The sequence below is a fragment of the Corapipo altera genome, unplaced genomic scaffold (assembly GCF_003945725.1).
Source record: "Corapipo altera isolate COAL_440 unplaced genomic scaffold, ASM394572v1 53, whole genome shotgun sequence".
In the NCBI taxonomy this organism is placed as follows: domain Eukaryota; kingdom Metazoa; phylum Chordata; class Aves; order Passeriformes; family Pipridae; genus Corapipo; species Corapipo altera.
In genome coordinates, this window is record NW_020884900.1 from 7,454,964 (window position 1) to 7,477,973 (window position 23,010).

Sequence of the window (23,010 nt, forward strand, 5' to 3'; positions counted from 1 at the left end):
TTTAAATCCTGCTTTGATTTTTCATATTCTGAGTCTGATGTCTACTCTAATAATTCCTGAATTTTGATCCCACATCATCCCTTTAGTAAGAAATACTCTTTTTAATTTCAAGCAGTCTGTCAAATGAAAAGTAGTCTGTTAAAGTCTATGTAAGAAAGCTAAATCTTTTATTGGAGAGAGAATAAAATGCAGCTGGTGGCAGACAGGCTGAATTTGATAATTCTGTTTTGTGTGGTTTCATTCAGAGATGTCCTATATTCTCTTCCCAGTGACCTGTTATATTGGTTACTTACAACAGTCATGAATAGTTAGGCAAGCTCACAGTGATTCAGGCCTTTACCATGGATTTTACTTGTACCATTCAGATATACTCAAGTGACTGCTCTGATGCATAAATTCAGTATGTGGGAACTAAATATGTGACTAATTTTTCTTTTTTGTTGTAACCCTTCTGTATCCTTTTTATCTCCCAGCAATTTTGTTTCTATATTTCTTATCAATATTATGCAAGTCTGTAAAAAGAGATGCATTAAATATTAACTGTATTTTTAAGATGTATTTACAATAAATATTTAATTTTAGTTTCAGTTAGAAATTAAAACCTTACTATAGTGAGTAGTGACTTAGTGGGACCAAAAATCTAATTCCAGAAATATCGGTAAAAAGTTTATCTTCGAAAAAGATACTGACACCTTTCTGTTTAAATAACACCCTTTAATGCATAAAGCTCCTTTACTGTCACAAATAGTGTTGGCACTATTGCAGTGTCCTGCTTGGGCTTTTTATTACTGTGGCAGCAGTAGAGGTCTCAGCTGTGCTGTACCCATTGCAAACACCTGTAATGAAAACAGTGGTTGCCCTAATGAGTTGGCATGTAGTATTCTTGCCAAGTGAAAGCAGGAGGGAGAATTGGAAGCCTGAAGAGCTCGAGTTATATGCTCTAGGTCACCATGAGTGGCAGAACTAGGGACAATAACTAAGTCTTCTGATTGCTCATGATCATCATCCAGTGCTCATGCTGAGCAACTTTAGTGCTGCCTTTTGTCTTAAAATTAAATCCTTGCTATGAATTTTCTTAGAGAAGTTCACTGAGACATTGGCTTATCAAGTCATTTATCAAGTCATTTTTCACTCCCCTTCACCTCCTCTTTTGGAGAAACTCAGGCTTTTCTTGGAAAAGGTAAGTCTATATGAGCTCTGCTGAAGGGGAAAATTTATATAGCAAACAATTTCATAAAGCTTCCATAAAGCTGTACTCCTTTTAATGTGTGTTGGTGACTAATTTAATTACTATAGAATGTAATAGCTGATTAACTTTTTAGTTGTCCTTTTTGTGTAATAACAGTAAACAAAAAACAAAATCAGAAAATGTAATTGAAAGGAAATGACTTGCATTCAAACATTTTCACGTCTGGGTTTCTGAGAAGTTTTTAATGTGGCTATCAAAATTGTGAAGTTTGAATTTAGTACTGTAGTTGTTTCAGGCTCAAATCTAAGAGTTAGTAAAGTCTCTTCAGAATTGTGTGCTCTTGAATCTTTTCTGACTTCTCTGAAAGATAAGGTTGCTCATTATCTAGCTTTAAGATGCTTGGTTGCTTCTAGAATTGGATGTTAAATCCTAGCTGACCTTCAAAAGGTGGAAGAAATTGTTGAAATGTGGATTTTTATTTTTGATTTTTTTTTTTATTTTTCTTTTTTCCTGCACCACCTACCTTTTCTGCATGTAAACTGGTAGGATCAATAAGTCACTGAGAGAGATTTAATAGCTGGGACACTACCCAGCAGACATGACCCTTAAAATTCATAGCTGTTAGCATGTGTCCTGTCATCAACAGCAGGTACTAGCTGTAGAATTTGCACTTTTCAAGTGCTTTCATGAGAATACATGCATATATCACTGATACTTCTTCATAGTATTGTGTTCTGCCAAGCATGGCTCTTATACAGGGAGTATATTAACAGCAAAATCTGTTTCCCTGCATTTTTAATAAAAGGCAAATGGCAGAAATTTTCCCAGTTTCTTAGTATCCTTGTTTGAACTTTTCATTTATTATTTATTGCTGGTACGAACAAGATGCAAACTTGTTTTGTCTTTTCATTATTTTATCACTTCATCTTCCTCCTCCTATTCACTCACTTCGACTCTAATTTGCTGGTGTTTCATGGTTTGCTCTTGTAAGGTGGCACATGGTTAGACAGTTTTCTTTACAGAGGAGCTGGCATGGTATGCAGTTCTTCTGGAAGATATAAAGAGACCTTTTCATCCATAAGAAATATGATCTTGCAAACCTGAGAGACGTAGAATGGCATTCTAAGAGCCCCTTGGGAGTTCACGGCTTCATAGGGGTGAATATTTTGTACTTTTGCCTTTGGCATTTTAGTTATTTATATGTTGGCGCAGGAGGGACCAGGTAAAGAAGAAGAGGTAGAAAGACTGGAGACAAGGCAATGTGTGTAAGCCCAGAAACAAGTCAGTGTACAGCTTCATCTAGAGCATGGTCCTAGTTCCAGCTGATGGATTTGAGAGATCCTCACTCCTGCTTTACTCCTGGCTATCCAGCAGGGCATAGTGGGGAAAAAAGTCTCTAAACAGAAATTTACTATTAATTTCTATTAAAAATACTCAGAACCTTTTGTTTGTCTTGACAAATCACAAAGTTCTGAAGACTGTTTTGTTGGATGAACTAATATAAGTTGTACAGTTTAGCATGAGGCAGCTACTTCAGTTCACTGATTTATGTCCAAAGGTAATATAAATAAAAACATCTCAGTAAGTGCTAGAATAAAAAGAAGTGTAGAACACTAATTTTTAGAACAAGAATCTATAATGTGTTATAGTAAATAGCACTTCATTTCTATTTTTAGTAGTCTGAGATACATTAATTGCTCAGCTGTTTATATTAGCTGCAGCACATAATTTCTTACACTTATGGCTTTGCCTACATGGAATGCTTTCTGAATTTTGCTGTTTGCATATAGGGTGTCAGTTAATGAGACATCAATTTAAGTAAGCCATTCTGCTTCTTCTGTCGTCTAGACTTGCTCAAGTCTTACTTTTAAATTGCAGTAATTACCCAGATGTGGGTGCATATCCTAGAGTGTGCAAATAATGCTGGGATTGCCAAGCTAGAAGTAGTTCCTACTTCTGAGATGTAATTTGCATCTGGTACTTAGATTTCTAAGGTGTTCATTCCTAACGATGTAAATTCTGTCTGTCTATAAAAGAAATATAATTGGTTTCTAATGCGATGGTTAAAGGAAGTTTGGTTTTATATTCAAGCTATGGAAATTTTCATTCAAGTTAGGTTGAAACCTCAGGCTACTGACATCCTAGTAATGCAAACTTTTGTGTCACGAAATTGAGGATGTAACTTTGTGATCATCAGGAATAGTTTGTGTTTTCCTTAAGTACTATGAAATACAAAAGCTAATAGGGTTTTTGTTTTAAATCATAGTATGGTAAAACTGAGTAGCTTATTAACAGAATTTACTGTGTCAATATAGAAATGAAAAGTAAGTGAATTTCAAAACCTATTAATAAAGAACAGCTTGGTATACTCTAAGCATTATAGCAGCCTTATGGCTGAGTAACTGTAGCATAATAAGAGTTTAAAACAAACATTTTTGAAGGACAGTACAGAACAGATTGTTGTCAGATTAAATAAGGACTCTCTGATGCCCTGAGGTGTTAGGGTTACAGGATTCTCAAAAGTTTTTTCTTTTCACTGCATTCTTCTTATTTTAATACTTAATGTTGGAGGAAAATAAAAATAGACAACTATTCCTTTTCTTTTTCTACTTTGCCTCTTGAATTCTATTATTCTATTTGAATTAATTATGTTTGGATAGTTCAGTCTTGTATAAGCAAGAATTTGCCTTTGAAACTTCAAAGAGTTCTTGTTTCATCTTCCACGGAATGTTCAAGTGTTACAGGCTAGAGTCCCTCCATTGCTCCTTGTTGTGGATGTATTAACTGTAGCCTCCCTCTCTAATGTGAACAGCCTTTTCATTTTCCCTTGTTTTTTCAATAACGCCTGGACATGAGTTCAATGCAGTTGTAGGGGAAACAGTGCCACCCGTTGGATTATCCGTTTATTACATGGGCTGGTCCTGGAAGGTGAGGTGATCCCCTTTACAGTTATCATGGCTTAACTCAGAGTGTTTTCTCAAGGTCTATACTTCCCTGCAGTATTATTATGTTACTACCTTATCAAAACGCCTTTTTTTTTTGGTATTTGTTATGGATGTGTAAATTTTGATTGCAGTCAAAGCTTTTCTGGAGCATCTTGCTCTCAGAAAAAAATATTTTAATTTTCCTTAAGTGGATTTTATCTGCAGTTTCTCTGACTCTTGCCTCAAAAAGGCATTTTACACTTTTGTTGAAATCTGTGGCTGGATTTTTATTTTTTTTTAATGACAGATTTTATGAAATCTGCAGCAATTATTCCATGTATTTCCCCCCTCTTGGCTTCAATCAGTTTGGTTTTTATTTTTAATTTGATACTAAGGGCTCAGCCAGTATAGCTGTTAGCGTATGACTTCCCATTTCTCAATCTCAAATAAACAGTAAGTTATCATAAATTAAAAGAGTCTTTCCTTCCAGACAGAGAAAAGTTATAATAGATGTGTAGCAATAAACAGACCAAGGAAGCTTCTCCCTATGGCCTAGTTAACAAAAAAAGGCAGTAATTCACATACATATATGCTATTTCCACCCTTAAGTTCTAGTTGCAGTAAATTTGGGGTATCAGTCTCTCTCTATCCATAACATTCTTCAAGCATAGTAAGGTCCCTAAAATAGCTGTTGTCTCCCATGGCAATCTAGTGAAGATTAGAACAAACTCAATAAGTATCGCCCAGGGTCTGAATAACCAGGTTGCATTAAGGTTTATTTAGGTGGGAATACAGCAAAAAAATTTGCATCTGAGACTCTATAATGCAGCGTAGAAGAGTGTTTTGGTTTTTAGTTTGCTTTATCTATTTATTTATTTATTTAATATAACTCTAATCTGATTAGTTCAGGCTCTGTTTTCCTACACGTTTTGATTCAAGTTCAGCTGAATACCTCTGACACTTAGCAAAAGAAAAATGAGTTTCTCTGCTCGCAGGATAAAAAAATGGAGTTTAAGATTCCATTCTCTTCTGATGCACTTCCTGTGATTCTTGGGGACGTTGTGAATTATAATGTTAGGCATGTGTTTTAAGGCACTAGAAGAGAAAATAAACCTTGATTTAAAATCAGGTATGTGTATTACAGTAGGGAAATGTTGTAGTTTTGCATACATGTCTCACTTTTGGTGTCGAATGGGATTCTGGAGCTGTTTGCAAAATACAGATATTTGCATTTTAGTGGCAGTTATATGCACTTTCATAGAACATTTAAATTCCTTACATGTTTTGGAATGACTTACTCAGAATCTCTATGACATTATTTAAGCAGAACAGTGATGATTAATCAGGGATTGGATATAACTGAAATGCAAGGTTGGTCTACAGTTATGCTGGGTTTGTTCTAGAGGATTCCTTTGGCTAGGAGGCAATGACTGAATGTTATAACTTAAGATTTGCTAAGAGAAAAGGAAAATAAAAGTCCTTATATAATTTGTAAAACTTGAAAGGGTGAGTAAAGTGTTTATAGAGTTCCAAATGGATTATAAGTTTAGTTTCTCAAAATTAATTTTTAGCATTAAGTGGTCATTTCAGCATTCTGCAGCCCAAAACTCCTGCCATAGAGTAAATCTCTTTTGTATTTTGTTGTTTTGAGGCACTTTTTTTTTACTGTTATTTGTAGATTGTTTGCTTTGGGTTTTTTTATTTTTTAGTCTGTTTTTGGGTTTGCTTTTTAAGAGATACATATATTTAATCGTGATTTTGAGGGTACTGTTAGTATTGAAATGATTCCACAGAATGTAGGCTAAAACATCACCATTAGTAATTGAATTTAAATCATTTAAGAGTGAATGAATAGCTCTATTTAAAAACTGGTTTGGGTCAAATTTGCATGTCCCCTTAGTTATATCTAAATGATCAAGTCTATGGGTTTATTTTAAGGGACATTATTTCTAAGCAACTTTTTGAGATGTGCCTGCCAGAAGACTAAGGGACATTTTATTTTGTTTCTGTAGACCAGCACATCACCTGAATTTCAGGAGTCATGATTTTCCATTTTTCCCTTCCTCAGTGCAGCAGAGAGGAATCTTTGCTGATTTTTTCCAGAAGAGTCAAAAAATAGCTTATTTGTCTCACATTTTTGGATTCCAAATTGGCCTTTTTCAAGGGGTAGAAACTTAGAAACATTTTTCAAGTGGATGGCATTTTTCAAGAAGTAGAAACGCAGAGTGAGGGTATCAGAAATCTAAATCACAATGGGTACACAAACTATCATCTTTGGGAGCCTTTAGAGCAGACAATGGTATTGGTCTTATGTTCAGAAAAAAGAAATTAGAGACAGACAGAGATGTAATTAATCCAGTTTCTTCTACATTAACCAGAAAAGCAAGTTCTGTTTTGTTAATAAGGGCTAGATGCCAGACCTAACAAAATTATTTGGCTCAAAAACTTAACAGACTTAAAGAGGGGAAAGGCTTGCAACTCTAAGGTACCCAGGGTATGTATTCCTTGGATCGTGACATTCTGCATCAAGCTATTGTTTTAACTTGTTTGAAAGTTCACTATAGTCTCAATAGACAAGAGTGCAGAATAAATACATATTTTTACATAGCTTTACAGTTTTCCTGTGGGTTTCATAGCCACACATGTAAATGGAAATTCAGTCTGATCTGTAATCACTCTTTGTTTATGTACCAACGAGTAGTCCTGAAGGATAGGTCTGATAAAGCTATACTGTGATTTGAATACTATGCATTAATATTGCATGCCATTTAAAATTTAAGAGTATAGTTTAGGAGAGGTTAGGATCTAGGACCTAATTCTGTACTGGATTTCCCTAAACTAGGCTTTGTCTTGTATCTCTTTTTCAATGCAAGAAAGCATTCTATGGTAATATATAGTGTTTGAAGTTCAAGTAGGAGTATTTTTCTAAAGAAAATGACAGCTGAAATAAAACCATACTACCTTATGATTTATTTTCCTTGTCTTTTTTTTGTATGTAAAAGAAAAATATTTAACTCTGTTAAATAATTACTCTTTTCTTTTCTTTTTTAGGTTGTCTTAGTCTTCGCTCTTAGTATTGGTGCTCTTGTAATATACTTCATAGATTCATCAAAGTGAGTATTCTAGTACATTTTCCTTTCTCTCCTTTCCTGCAGCAATTATACATCTTTAAATTGCTCCATTCATCTTCTTCAAATCAGTGCTTGGTCTCATTGCCTGAGTGCAAAGAACTTTATAATAACACATAATCTACAAATAATAACTCAAAAATGGGAAAAAGATCTTACATAAACTAGATTGAACACAGTCACATTGGATCTGTAGAATAAATAGAGAGAAAAACTACTTTTGTGTGTTGAGATGATACATAGTATTGCAAAATTACAATTTTTATTTTCATTATGCAGGTGTAGAATCTTTCAAATTCAAGACTGGGATAGGATATACAGGCCAACAATATTTGTCAAAAAACTGCAGTTTACAGGAAGAAAGAGGTGTCTTAGGAGACTGACAGGAACAGTTCTGAAAACCTTTGAATGAATTAGACAGTACAGCATTATTGTTGCATATCTGTTCATATTTCCAACTTCTGGGTTTGATAGATTTCTACCAAGGTAACGTGAACCAGTAAAAGTCTTCAAAGCATCTCAATATTTTTTAGATTTACACCACTGTTATCTTCTAGTGTTGTAGTTTTGGCCAGACCATAGAAAGTTTCATCCTGACCTTTTGATGTGATGGTTTGATACAAACTGGTGTAACTTGGAATATATTCTGATATTGTTTTCATATCAAACTGGATACTCAGTGTTGTAACAGGCAAATTGGTAGCCTAACACAGAAGAATAAAAGAGGACTTAATAGAGTATTCTTCCTTGAATTCAAATTCTTTTGGGAGGATGATATTCAAAATATCAATAGCATTTTGAGGTTCTATGACAACATACTTAATGCTTTTCTCTGAACTAGTTTGAGGCTTGCCATTGCTGCAATGGTTAAGGTTGTGATTGTATGCCTAAGTCACTCCATGTGAGCCCACCTAACTGTCTGTAATGGTAGTGGCTGTGTTCTAAAACAATCATTCTGTGACTCAGAAAGTCAGACATTCCACTGTTGACATCTGTACATACTGATATTTAGGAAGGTGTTAGCACCAGCACAAGATATTCTTGGATACACGGATGTCAGCTCTGTATTTTGTGAGTTTGAAGCCGTCAGTGTGTCAAGCATAACCCAAATAACTAAGGTATAGATGTTCTTTACAGAGACGAGCCAAGTGGTGGGAAAACTCAAGTTCTGTCTTGAGCTCCCTTGAAGAGAGAAAAATTCTTTTTCTTCTTAACATTGCAATGAGTTTTCATTAATTTTTGAAATTTAATATGTCACCAGTGAAGTACTTAAGGTGGTACTTTTCTGAAGATCTTTGTAAAACTTTTAAAAGCCCAATGGCTAAGCTTCTGGATGCTTATGTGTCCAGGTCAAAAGTGTAAAATAGAATAAAACCTGTTTCCACTTATGTTCCAATTTTGAATCAACGAAAGCTACAGCTATGTGTTGGGGCAATTTTGTGAAACTGTTGGATTATCTAATGAATTTTAGACGCTGCATTCTTGTAGTCTTTGGTTGTTTTCCTCAAGGAGAGCAAAACTGACAACATGGGAGATGTCTCTAGGATGCTTTCTGTGGGACACCTAGTCCACATACTGCTACTGGCTTATTGGCTGCTTGATCAACAAGTGTTTTAACTGTGCATTTCTCTTGGTTTTCAGTCAACATTTAGCTCCTGCTGCAGTTCAAATTCAACAACCTCAAGTTAATGTACTCTACTTGCATACTTTGCTTTGGTTTCTCCTTTCTTCTCTCTTACCCTCCTTTATTTCCACATATACATCTTGGTCTTTTTTTCTTTTTTTTAAATGCTCATTAGTAGTTTAATTCATGTTAGAAACAACTCAGATATATCGCTGAAGGGAAAAATTCTGCTTTATTCTGTATTAGAAGCTGATCTAACACCCATTTCAGCAATGTAGAATCAAATACGGTGATATATGAATCAATTTCAGATCCATGATTGCATGCTCGGAAAAATTATTCCCTTGAAAATTTGGTTAAACAGGAAATAACGAAGGTAGGATGAGAGGAATGCTTGTGTTATCCTCAACAAAACAGCTGGAACAACAGAGACTACAGCTTGACCAGGAACAGAGCAGACATAGGATCTAATGCTCACACCAGACAGATGGTGACACATACCATTGTCTGCTTTCCCTTAACAATGCATTCTGTAGCTGTTGTGTTCTGTCTGTGCCATGGACTCTTAGCTGGTATTTGATCTTATATGTGCAGTGACAAAAACCGTGACTTCGATCCAAAGCTGAAGAGTACTAGTGTAAGGAGTTGTCTGAAAGAAATGCCAGTTATTTATTTATCCAAGACTCCTAATCTGTCACTAGATTTGCAGATGAAATGACAGGTGTGTCCACAAAGGAATCGTGCATGACTTCCTACTTAAGGGGCATGAAGAAAGATGGGAAAAATGATGTCACTTTCTTAGATACTGAAGGAAGGAGTGAAAAGATCACATAGTTTTGTCAGGCAAGCATGTGTGTCGTGATTAATTGTAGTGGAACACGCCAGTATGAAGGCTGTCACAGCTGTGAGAAGAGGGTAAGCTAAGAGCATTTTTATACTACCCAGTTCATGACTCTTAACAGACACTGCCAGACTAGCACCAGATGAAATGGCATGTCCAGTGCAATGCTATTTGGAGAGATCTGAGGTCAGAAAATAGCGCAGCTTCATCAACATCCTCCGTACCAGTTAGTCCTACATTTCAGCAGAGCCAATTAAATAGCTTTGTGTTGCTATAGAATATGTGTGTACTAATTCTGTTTCTGGCACAAACTTAGGAATTCTGCACCATACTTCATTACAAAATATGAGCATAGTTGTGATCATATACATCTGCTTTAGTCCGAACTGACTGAATTTCTTAGTAAGAAGCAGCGCTTAATTCACCTTTTGGGAAAGGTTCGAAACAAAATCACAAAAATAATCATTCTTGGTGGAAAGAATTAAGGTTACTAATTTTGAAAACTATAGAGGTTCATCCAATCCTTTCATTAAGATTATTCTTAATATTATTCAGTGCTCATACTTTTTACAAGGCACCACTTTGAATTGTTGTCTCCACAAGGTGCCTGTAGAATATTTTTCTTTAAACTGAATATGTCCAGTTTCAGTGATGTGTTGTAGCAACTAATGGAAGATTTCAGTCCTTAAACTAAGAATTTATTTAGCGTAGAAATTACAATCTTGGCATTCCTGTCATGTAAGTTCAGTCACATCCTGTTAGGAAATGTTTCACTTATTACTATGGACTAGACTCTTTCCTTCCTTTATTTTTGGAATCTCATTCATAAAATACTGTTTTCTTGGTCAGTGGTATTTTTCAATATTGTGAATAAGCAGATAAATATGAAACATTTGCAAAAGAGATATTATAAATACTATTCACATAATTATTTTAATATTTAGGTAACAAATAACCAAATAATTACATTTTATTTTTAGAGATTTTTTATATTTTGATGTCTGTCTTCCATTTTTGGTTTGAATAAAAGCACAACATTCAAAGAAGAAGTCATAAGCAGATCTACTTCAGTATAGAATAACATCATTATTGTAGTGACAGTTTTTTTCCTATTCATGTTTCCTTTAAAATTTGTCATCATTTAATTTTTCAAGGTAAGAAAATAATGGAATTATCCTCTTCTTAAGAGGAAAATCTGACTTTATACAGTTATCGGGAATCTACTGAATGTGCTGCAGTAGAATAAAGCTTGATGTTTGCCAATGCTTTTTAATTTTATGTGCTTTTTTTATATGTAGTTTTCACAAACTTCCTCCTTCCTTTGTTTATTTTTCCTTTCTGTTTCTTTTTCCTTTCTGTTTATTTTTCTGCATGTAAAAGGTGTTTTAGCAAATACATATAGAAGTACTTCTCTGACTGTTATTTACATCAGTACTAGAGATGCATTGGATGCATTGCCCATTCTCATTTCCGTTTGTCATTCTGACCTCTGCATATTGTACTGAATTACTGACTTGAATAGAATAGAGAATAACATTTGCCATGATCATCTTTAGGCATGGTCAGTAAAAGCATTAGCAGAGAGCTCGATTTTCTGCTAAACTGGGAACTAGGGGCTCCTATTTTCTATTTCTTGTAATGGCAATAGCATGGAAACTGCTAATGGTGTGAATATCCTTTTATGCTCTGGTTCTAGATTCTCTTCTGGGGTGCAATATAATGTAATATGCAACTATAGATAGTAGACTTTTTTTTTTTTTTGACAAACAGATTACTTTCTAATGACCAGTTGTTACTGTCCTGTCTCTTGAAGTTTACCTCATTTACTGAAGTCCCTTCCCTGAAAACTGATGTCAATGTAGAAATCATAGAGCCCATCAATGACAAAGTGAAAAAAATGAAAAGTCTTACAACTGGCTTTGTATGTTCTACTCACATGTGTTTTTTCAGATTAGCTTTTTGGAGTTGTTTTGTCAGAGCCATCAGCATAGTTATTCCTAAATAGCTATTTTTTCCAATACTGTGTCACATTGTACTTGATTAGAATTGTACATAAAAGTGCCATTTGGCAATGAGTATTAACAAATAGACTTGATGATCTAAAAGGTCTCTTCCAACCTACGTTATTCTACCTACTTGCTTAGTAGTAATATCAGCTGAAAACACATCAGAGATGCTATACTAGAAATTGCCTGACAAAACAATACAACATGAAAAGTCTTGATTCTTGTTTTGAAGGATTCATGTTGGTCTCCTGACATTGTTTGGCAATATATTAGGAAGAGTTCATTGGAAATAAATATTCTGTTTATAGGCACACAGGAGTTTCCCGTGTGACAGCACAAGGAGAAAAGTCTCTTGGAATGTTTTACTAGCAAAAATATTTTTTTCCCTTAGCGACACTTTATTTCAAGTCCTTATGAACTCTGTTATTTTGTGGGAATATTTGAGGATAAATTGTGACTGTGTACCATGTTTGGCTTTCCTGCTTTTTTGCTACTGCTGCCATGTTGTCTTCTGAAAGACATTTGATTTTGTGCAGCAGAATGTTCTATAGAAATACTCCAAGCCTGATGAGGATGATTTATTTAAATTTATTACAGTTACTGCCCCAGGGAATTTACATTTTTCTCATTTGTTTAGCCTGTGTTACCCCTTTTACAAAGATGTATGAGGTAGGAAGTTTAACTGCCTAGTTCAGTAAATCTGTATAAACATCAACACTCAAGTGTTTTTAGATACCAGTCTCATTTTCATTACAAATCATTAAACTTTTCCATATTACATGGAATAATTTGCAGAACATTTTGGTGATTCTTTCTGAGTTTCATGGCCCTTTGGGGAAAAAGTAATATAATTTAATTTCAATTATAAATCAACAATTCAATGCTGCTACATCTGAATTTTGAGTGAATGCCACTGGCCTGATGTATAAAAAAAAATTTGGATGTGTCTAATATGATCAGAAATCAGTTCTTAGAGAAAGTTCAGCTTGATCTTAGATTCTATTATGGATTTCAGTTTACAACTTGGTTTTCTGAGTGTATTTTTTCTTTTCAATCTGCAAGACATATAAGTGTACAAGATTGCTGGTTTTTTTTTCTCCAGTAACCAGTTTTAGATCTATACTGTATCATTTTGCTGAGGATATCCTGTGCAGTTCAGAGTTCTATCCTCTTAAAAATTTGCATTTACCAGTATTTTGAGTGTGTGTAGAATTTGAGGAATTAAGTAAGTAGGGCTTAAATAGCACTAAGCTTTGTTTCAAGCCTTCCTACTTATAGTGAAACTTACTCATGCAAAAATATTTTAATTATGTTTATAAAATTCTTCTTTCTCTTACTAATCTCATTAACTCACACTAAGAGCCTTCCTTTATACTAAGTACACATTAGAGTTAATATATATATATTTTTTTCATGGTGTGTGACAAGAGATGTAGAAGTTGACTTGAAATTCTGGGATCTGATTCAAGGAAATGCTGTTGGATTATATTTACCATTATTCAAATTGCTAAAATTACAGTGGTCTGTATCTTGGCAAGTAGATTAAAAACAGTGTTGCTCTCTTCATAATGAGAATTCTTGGGAAAGAATACAGTAGTATCTTGCAGTTGGTGGCCTTGTCAATTTTAATATTTTGTTAATACTACATCACTTTCTGGCCATTTCTGTGGGCTGATAAATTTTGTTCCATGCTGAAGTAAATCCAGTTATATGTGTTCTCTCCAGCTCTTTTTACACAAAGAAGGAAAAAGAAACTTTTAATTCCTAAAAAGAGCTCTTAATTTTATTAACGGCTCAATTGTCAAATAGAGTGATAGGTGTAATTTTCTGATATAAAGAAAGTGAATTTTTCGAGTGATTATTTTCAAGTCACTTGGTTTTTGCTATTATAAAAAAATTATAACTTCAATTTTACCTGCTGCTCATTCTCAGTAAATGACAAAATCTATGGTTTAAAAAGATTGTCAGCACCCTTTAAACTGATACAGCATTAAATAAGATTTTCTGTTGTAAATAAAGTCTAATTTTGTCTTTACCATGTTTGTAATAGGTAAATGAATGTAAACCATTATTGCTTTAATTGAAATGTGATTTGCAGAAGAAAGCCTTTTTTGTGACAATGAGCTATAATTTTCTTCATTGCTCTGCAAATTTTCATGGGAAAATGTCCATAGCTAAGATTCATTGCTTTCATATTAGCATGCTGCAGTCAGGCAGGTTTGCAACTCAATGCATGGCCTCTGCAGGCAGTCGAATACCAGAAAGATGGAAGGCCTTTGTTAGCTACAGATGATGTTAATTATGAGTAAAATCCTGTAACAGCAGCGATGTGATTATTATAAGGCAAAAAGCAAAAGAAACAAGCCACAACGGAGGGAAAAAAATCCACGGAATTATTGCCCATGTGTTACTATGCACTTTGCTCCCTAGGACAGAGGGGTTAGGTATGATTGTATGTTTTCTAGGCTTGTTGGTAGACATCTTTCCTTTGATCACCAGTTGTTATAAATGTTCTCTTCCTTGAATTTTCTAAAAAGGCTGGTTGTACTAGGGCATACCTTTAAAATCGGATGCATGTTTCGTGTGCTATCCATCTCTTTGTATTTGGTCTCTGACATGTTCAGAGAGCTTGAGTTTTATAAATTATATGCAAATAAAATTTGTCAAACACTACCTGAACAAGTCTTCCAATTTATTTAGGAGATTATAATAATGAATAAAGATAATTCCTCTGTATGTATTTATCACATTAATGAAATAACATTGGATTACACTGATTTTTCACTAGTTGTACAGAAAGGCAATATGCAAATATTCTGATTTCTCTAGACCAACCGTGCAATGAAGTTTCTGTTAATCAATGCCGGTAGTTTGTGTTTACTCAATGGTGAAAATTAATTAAATAAGAAGTACTGTGAATGAGTTTCAGATAAAATGGCAAACAAAAAAGCTTCCTACCATAATAATTGGCGAATCAAGCTCTGGGGAGGTTTCTGGATGCTGTTTTTACTCCTTCTGGTTACACAGAAATTCTTAGTAATCACGATACACAACCTTGATGATGCAATAAATTGCAATGGGTAAATTTTCTGAAGTGTTAGACCTTGTAAGAGATCTCAGTAATTGTAATTTCCTCTTGGCCTGTCACTGAGTATGACCGAGAAGAATCTGGCTCTGTTTTCTTTACACCTTAAGGAGACTCCATCAGGTATTTATAGATGTTGATGAGATTCTTGGAGCCTTATCTTTTTCAGACAGAAGAGTCCCTCAGTACTCTCTCAGCCCTCTTCGTTTGACAGGGCTCCAGTCCCTTAACAATCTTTTTGGCCCTTCACTAGTCTCATTCCCCTATGTCTATGTCTTCAGGCTGGAGACATGTTTCCTAATGCAGCCTGGAAAATGCTGCTACCTTCTTAACTGCACGGGCACAGTGGTGGCTTATAGTGAGCTTCTGGACCTCAGACTCTATCCTGCAAAGCTGCTTTCCAGCTGCAACCAGTTGCATGCTGTGCTAAGGAATCACTGAAGTTCAAGATTGTATAATTTTGTTATTCCAGAAGTAAGTCAGTAATTTGAAATAACTAAACCTTATACATGCAGTCATATTTAGTGACTTTATTTGTATTAAAATGTTACCAGATAGGCCACTATGTAAATATCTGTCACTTAAATTAATGTGTTTATACTGAGCATATCAGGCTTAAGAGTTTGATCATCAAGAAGCTAAATCCTGATTTTTTCATGATCCAATTTATATGTGGTTCAAATTTTTGTCATTTTAGAATAGCTGAAAAAATGAGAGTACTGTATTTCAGGAATCAGATCCTTCTTTTTAAGGGCTAGGCGGAATTCACTAATGGCTTTTTGAAACATTTGACTATTAGTTTTTCCTTCTCCAGTTTCTACTGAATTGACAAATTTGATTTCAACATAGGCAAAAATCTCTATCACTGGCACATTTTTAGGAGAGTAAGACATATTTGTCTCAAACAGTTTATTTTTTTTAAGGATGAATGGAGGAAATTCTGATCTGAATTGTGTTGTCTAATTTGAATAGCCTGTTAGTTATATTTATGTAACAAGGCTTTTTCAGAGGAGAAGGATTTTACACTAAAATCTGTCTTCATATTTTTTGTCGAAAGGAAAAATTTCACAGCAGTGCAATTTCTAGAGTAATGCCTGAAGAATATCTTAAGCCTTGTTAAGACCTCAAAGCATGCTTATATCAGAAATATGTAGACAAACTGATTGAAGAGTCTAGAGAGAAACAGGAATCATTAAAAGTTTAGAAAACTTCTTTTGACAGATAAAGGAATGTGGAATGGTTGTTGGAAAAGGGTTTGTTTAGACTGGGGAAGGATACAACCCTCAGCTTTGTGAGGTAGGGAGGGCAGACATGGCAACATTCCAGTATGTAAATGGAATGGTCCCCAAAGATCATCTCCATGGTGTTTGAAGAAACTATAAAATCTGTGTAATTTACAACTTTGAAGATTTAGTTTGGAACTTAAGGAAAGTTTGATGGCTGTGACAGGGGTGAAATACTGGAAAAGATAAATAACGGTGGAATTTCCTGCATCTCCGGTATCTTACTTGTACAAGTTATACTTGGTGATACTCTGATTGGTAGGATGTTAGAATATCTGATTATTATATCTTCTGAGATGTAAAGCTGACTATGTGACCTGCAACACTCAAAGGAAATGAAGACCACTTTGTTGCTCTGAAGATCTAAGCCTGCAGAGTGGCAGGGGTGTCTATAGGATTTCAATCTTACAAGCATATTTTTTGCCAAAAAATCCTATTGATAAAAAGTGAATATTTAACACCCTCATCTTTTGTAACACAGTTTCTTACTTATTATGATAAACTCAGAGACTGTTAAAAGACTAAAATGGATCCAAGTACAAGGAAGATGTGTGATCATTTCTGGCCCCGGGGCAGACTCTTGTTTTCGTAACGTGTTACTTTGCAGTTCAAGGTCAAAAGTACTTAGATAAGAGTTTGGTCTTTTAGTGTACTGATCAGTTAGAATTTTATTTTTAATCCAGAGGTTGTGTGTAGACATATAGGAATGTTTCTGAGAATTTGATATTAGGTGTTAGCATTTTGTATCTTGTCTGAAAATGAATAACAAATGCATTTATAATACCACCAAGTAGACAATTCTTTTTCCCCTTCTTGTGTTCCACATCAGTTCTGGCACCTCATGAAAAATGGCCCTCATGGCAAATGCATTTACACTGATGGTTCTGGAGCTGTTTGCAAGAAGTAAATTTAAACCCATATGTTTGCACATCTATGTTATAATCTAGTTCTGAGTCAAATTCTTTTCTCTCTGCTGGGTAGTGGTTTGTGGGATATCTGAACTCCTTAAAGGGACGGAGGGGAAGGCAGTGGTTCAACAAAGACTACAGCAGATTGTTGCTTCACCTGGCAATTTTTCTCCAAGCTAGTGCCCAGTGGTAAAGGGCATTTGAATAACACTAACCGGTATTCAATGCTCCTCTGTGCCAAACTGCATCTTTCTTTTCCAATGAATTGTTTCTGCTTTTGCATACTGAGAAGTTCAAAGGCATCAGCTTAAACATGGAGGTGATAAAGGACTGCAAATTGACAGCTGTTTCTGGTTGATTCCTGTCAGTTGTCATTGCTTGCTAGCTGTGTTTTGGGAAGATTGTCCCCATCTGCTCAAAATTCCATTAGCTTTTGTAGGGCAGGATCTCAAAGTTTGATATGTGCAAGAGTAAGAAAGGTCTTTCACCTGAAGGTTCAGAGCAGATGTCAGGCATAATGAGGCATGTTTAGAAAACCATAGTTCTAAACTATGTTTTAAGTTCTGTAGTTTATCCTCTGCTGCCCTGCATTCATAAATCTTTTATTAGTTTTGATACCATACTCAATTCATATCTCTGCATGAACTCATAGGTCTCGGAGTCCAGTGAAACCACAGTGTTAAAAGTGCCTCTGTTATCTCAAAACCTCAGAACCAGTGTCCTTTTTAAAATTCTGTCCATGCCTATGGATAAAAAATGATTGTAATAGAATATCTCAGTTTCCCACTCCTGGGGTTTGCTAGTCTTTTAAATTTATTTTGAAAATTATATGTGATATTGCCGTTGCAGCTTCTGATGAACAAACTCTTACTTGGCTTGAGTTACAATTTACTAATCACTGTTGTCTCTGAACAATAATTTACTGTCTATAGTGCATCGATAAAATAGTAACCTTATTGACACCATTATGCTTACATACCCATTCTTTGGATAATGACTTGGATCTGACTTAAGAAATATGGATAAAAAAATTTTAGACTAGCATTTAATTGCAGCTTATCTTCCAGTAACTTGCACTGGGAATAAGTTCTCAGCAAACCTGCCCTGTGTTTGTTTTCACCACCTATGCAATAATTTGAAGGTCAGTTTGTGTAATGAAAACATATAGATCACATTTATGGCCTTCTCACATTTGCTTCTGTTTTCACAAACTCATACCGTGCTGCTTAATGCGTTTCCAGTATGCTGTGGGAATATGTTCCTAAATTACAATTTGAATTCTTTTCAAAACCACACTAGTATATAATTTATATACAGGTTAGAACCTTTCTCTAGGTTGTGTCCTTTTCCTCTTTCCAAAGGAATCTCTGCATTTCTTATTTTAATCCAAAGCATCTGAAAATGCATCTGCAAATACTTTGTCCCGTGCTTGCTTTCTGTGTAGATAGATGTGCACACTGAGTTAGAAGCATTCGTCCTTAGCACTGAACAAATTTCCAGATCTATATAATATAAAAGAGGAGATAACTCAGACGAGGTTTTAAAAATACCAGATACCATAGAGCTGTTATCAAAACATGGCTTGCATAGAAGATTGCCTTTCAGAGTGGAGTTGAATGTGTAATCAGTGCCTTACCCCTCTGCTTTTCAAGCTACAGATACAAATAAAGATGTGACCTCTTTTCCTTTTTTTCCTTGCTTTTCTCCTGACAGCTTGACAAATTGTAGCTTTTGGGACACCCCAGTAGTTGATGAGTCATTTCTGCTTAAAAATAGAATTCCTTGCAGCAAGGACACCCATTCCGCTTTTGACGCATGTGTCATTTCTAACAGAGTCACAGGGCCAACTGTGCCGTGTTAATTAAGCAACTAGGGGAAAAAAACTCTCTCTCTTCAGTGAACACCAGAGCTGGAATGCAACAATACTGAAAAAAGAAAAAGGAAATCCCATATACATGAACATGAATATCTGCATGCTTCCCCCCGCTTCCTTGTACCTTGCAGACGTTTTGAGCCTTTACAGGTATCTGGTGCAATTTAATGAACATCACTATCACACCTTTATTCCACCCCTGGCCACCCCTCCTCCTCCCATTTCTTTTTTTTTTGTTTTGTTTTGTTTTTAAAACCCTCTAAGACCTGACAGAACACCAGCTTTGCAAAGGGAATTGTAAGGTCTGATTAGTGTGTACAGAAGAAAAATTGCAATGGAACATTACAGTAATATTATTCTTTTATTTGTGAGGCACAGAAAGAGTGCTGCTACAGAAAAGTGATAAGCTGTCAGCTGTGTTCAATATAAGGTACCTTTAATAGAATACCCTATACAAGCCTCAATAAGAGAAAGTATTAATACAAATGTGGATTAATATTAAAATGGCAATTTGTGGCATTTTAGTAGATCTTGCTCACTTTAGTACTCATAAAGTTTTTCTTACTCTTATCAAATCTAATACAATTACAAGGAGTGGGGCAGACGGTTCTTTAGCAAGATTTTTAGCTTGTGGCATATTTATTCATCTGGTACTGACAGCAATTATTTGGCCTCAAAAATGAGGGTCAGCCACTTGAGTGGAACAACTCTGGTACATAGAACTGAATCAATGCAATGCTTTTTTGGGAGATTTGCAGATTTGTATTTCTCACAGGCTGTACCTTGGTAAATATTAGAAACAGTGAATTTTATGCAAGCTGGTTTCTTTGCAACATCCTATTGCAACAATTATCTTACAAATCAGATAATGGCACGAGTTTGCTAGAGACTGTGATACCTGTAAGATTGATTGGACAATGCAAGTCTGATGCTAATAGCCCTCAAAGTTAGTGCATCAGCCATTTGTGTTGTTCTTGTTACTGTTTTTCACAAAACAAAGAGATTTTCTATTTGCATGTAAGTATTTCAGTGTCTACTAATTATACTCAATCTCTACCGAGAAAGGTCATTTTTCAGCAAAGATGGCTCAGTTTCTATCTATTCTTATAAAAAATGGAATTATGAAAATAAAATTATATTGAATATGTGGAGTGTATTTTGATGTTATTTATATTTATATTATTAAACAGTATTAATTCTGAGTAAAAGACCACTTAATGTATCTGAACTCAGATAACTGATAGTTAGTTCTGCTGTTTACAGTTGTATTAGTCACAACACTCATAGGTGACTTAAATTTTAAAAAATAGGAGGCAGTACAGAAGTCAACAGTTGATATACTATTATTTACAGAATATCCGTTCTTCACTGCACATAATCTTTCTGAATACTACTAATACTTAAATTCTTGCAAAGATCTTTTGTAACTTAATTATAAGCTCTTTTTTTTCTCACCTTGCATTTGAAATTTTGTTTTTGTGACTTACATCATACTGATATCATGGAAATTCAAGTGAGAAATAGGATTCATGAACTTGTATTCAGAGTAAATGAATAAAAAAATTACTATTCAGAGTATCAGTCAGAATATCAGTCACTGTATAAAGTCCAGTAACACAGTATTACACTTCTACTGTAGATCTGAAATATTGCAAATGTTTTGTGTAAAATTAAGGGAGTAGAATAAAAGCAAAAGGAGAAAACAGTGAAAGTAATTTCTGGATTATCTTGTCTTGCCTTAATTAAAATCAAATTGCAGCAGGGTACTGGGGAAGTTCTTTGAACTGTGAGTGCTAAATGAAGGAAACATCAGTTGAAATGGATTCTATTGTTTATTGATTTTGGAAATTTTGTAGAGAAGAAATAAGGCTAAAAATTAAATTCCTCCTGAAGCACTATTGGTGATTGCTTATCTATTATAAAACTGTGACATATTTAATTTTTGTCATTTAATTCTTAAATGCATAGGAAGATGTTGTGATAAGTTAAGGATTTCTTTAATTTTTTTTTAATAACTGTGGCTTTAGACTGGGAAAAAGGCTAAATGAGATTGTGAAATACCACTGATTCTGGAATTTATACCAAAGGGCCTATGGTGATAATTTTGTCACATTTCTTAATATAGCAGTTTATACAGTGTTTTGCTTTAAACAAATATCTTCTGATCAGAAAGATATTTAGACTTCCCTTTAAAGATGTAATGTGATACAAAGTCTTCCATTTATCTGGAGAACTACTTGCAGTGCTTCACTGACCTTGCTGTTAAAAATGTATGTTAGCTTTCAGTCTAAATATTTGGCTTTATCTTCCATTTACCTCTTTTTTTTCCTGTTAGTGATCTTTCCACTGATATATTGTAGAAGTGTCTCTAACATGTGCAAATAATATTTTAATCCCCACTTTTTTTTTGTTTACTGAATGTAATAAGCTGATTTTCAGTTTCTTAAAATAGTATGAAGTTTTAGACTTGATCATTGTGCAGATTTGCTGAGGGTTTTTTTGGAACTCTTTGGCATTTCCATTTTGTATCTAGCATTTCAGCACAAGTATTTTGCAGTCCAAATTGGGTACTGCTGGACATTACAGTTTCGGCGATTTTTGAGGGCTTTTTCTCAATGAATACTTACATTTTCTTATTCTCCTCTGATTATGAAAAATAATTTATGAAAGGAAAATCTATTTATAAAAGGCAAAATTAATGTAGTACTTTCTGTTTTTACTGCAGCCCATTTAGCCAGTGCAAAAATAATAACATGATATTAATAACGAAGAAAACTTTTCTTTTAGTTCACTTTATAGAAGCTATCATAGAATCACAGAATATGCTGAGTTGGAAGGGACCCAAATGGATCATCGAGTCCAACCATTAGCCCTGCACAGGACACCCCAAGAGTAACATGTATTATTTGAAGTGAAGCCCAGGATTTAATTTCTTTCCAACTGGTGAAACCTGTCTTCAGTGATAGCTATATGCATGCTCACATATTATATGTGTGGGTTAGCACATATTACCTGATACTGTATTTTTGTGTGTCTGTATGGAAATAACATTTCTGAAAATGGGTTCTTAAAACTTGATTTGATCTAAATAGTCCGTGGGCATAGATCAGCACAGTACTTTGCTGTTGTGGTTTATATTTCTCTTTGTTCTACCAGTTTGTGTCACAACTTCTGTGATGTACAGAATATTTAAAAAAATTCTTTGATGACTAGAATAAGAAATGTGTGTTTCTATTTCTTCTGGACACTTTCACTGCAGTAGCATTAGTTTGTTAGTTCTTGTAAAAGCCTGTAAATAGAAACGAGCAGAATACTAGTACACACTATAGTCAAACAGATAATATACACTTTGTTTTTTAATTAAATCCAAATTTTGGGGTTGAAGTCCATTACAGAAATGTATATGAAATCAATTTCTCTGAATAACTACATATTCTATTCTGTTTTGAGGAATATTTATTCCATCTGCATTTTATTAGCATGTTTCAGTGCTACCATTCCCACCTAAAAACTGTATCGCTACATTAAAAAAAAAACCCCTTCAACTTTGTTTCAAAGCCTGCTAATCCTACATATCTTTGTTTAAAATATTAGGATGACAGAAAACAGAAACAAGTACCTCCCTTCCACTTAAGGCATTGGGTAGTTTAAGTGGAATATAGACTCATCTCCATTTATGTCCTGGAAAATATATCCTGTCACTGTTCACATCCCTGTGTCTTAGCAACAGTGTTTGCGGGGCGGGGGGGGAAAGGAACAAGAAAAAGGAAACCACCAAAAAAAACCAGCTCACACCCCAAACGTATTGCAAACAATATGGTTTCTATTCACTGGTCTACATCCCATATTATATTCAGTGATAAGTTGTATGGAAGAAGAAAACCTATTTTCTTTGTTTTAGTTTCTGTAATGCTGTGAGAGATTAAAGTGAGATTTATTCATTCCTGTAGTTTGATGTTGATGAATGAAAGACACAACATGGAAAAAGGTATTCAGCAATTAGGAAATGAATTCACATCAGTACAGAAATAACTGTCTTTGGGGTTTTTTTTAATGTTTAGAATAAAACTGGGAACAAAAGAAAAAAAAATTGCTGGAACATCTTGATGTGAGTCAGTAAAGCCAAAGTTCCCTTCCTCTGATTACTCA

At 34.6% G+C, this 23,010-nt stretch overlaps 1 protein-coding gene across 37 annotated transcripts in view; it reads left to right on the forward strand.

Moving 5' to 3' along the window:
• Positions 1–23,010, forward strand: part of KCNMA1 (potassium calcium-activated channel subfamily M alpha 1) — a 462,597-nt gene that overhangs the window by 204,439 nt on the left and 235,148 nt on the right. For all 37 annotated transcript variants that reach the window (XM_027649629.1, XM_027649636.1, XM_027649631.1 and 34 more), the window contains exon 3: positions 7,165–7,226. In XM_027649629.1, the coding sequence (XP_027505430.1) occupies positions 7,165–7,226 (62 nt within the window). The remainder of the gene's footprint in view (positions 1–7,164; positions 7,227–23,010) is intronic.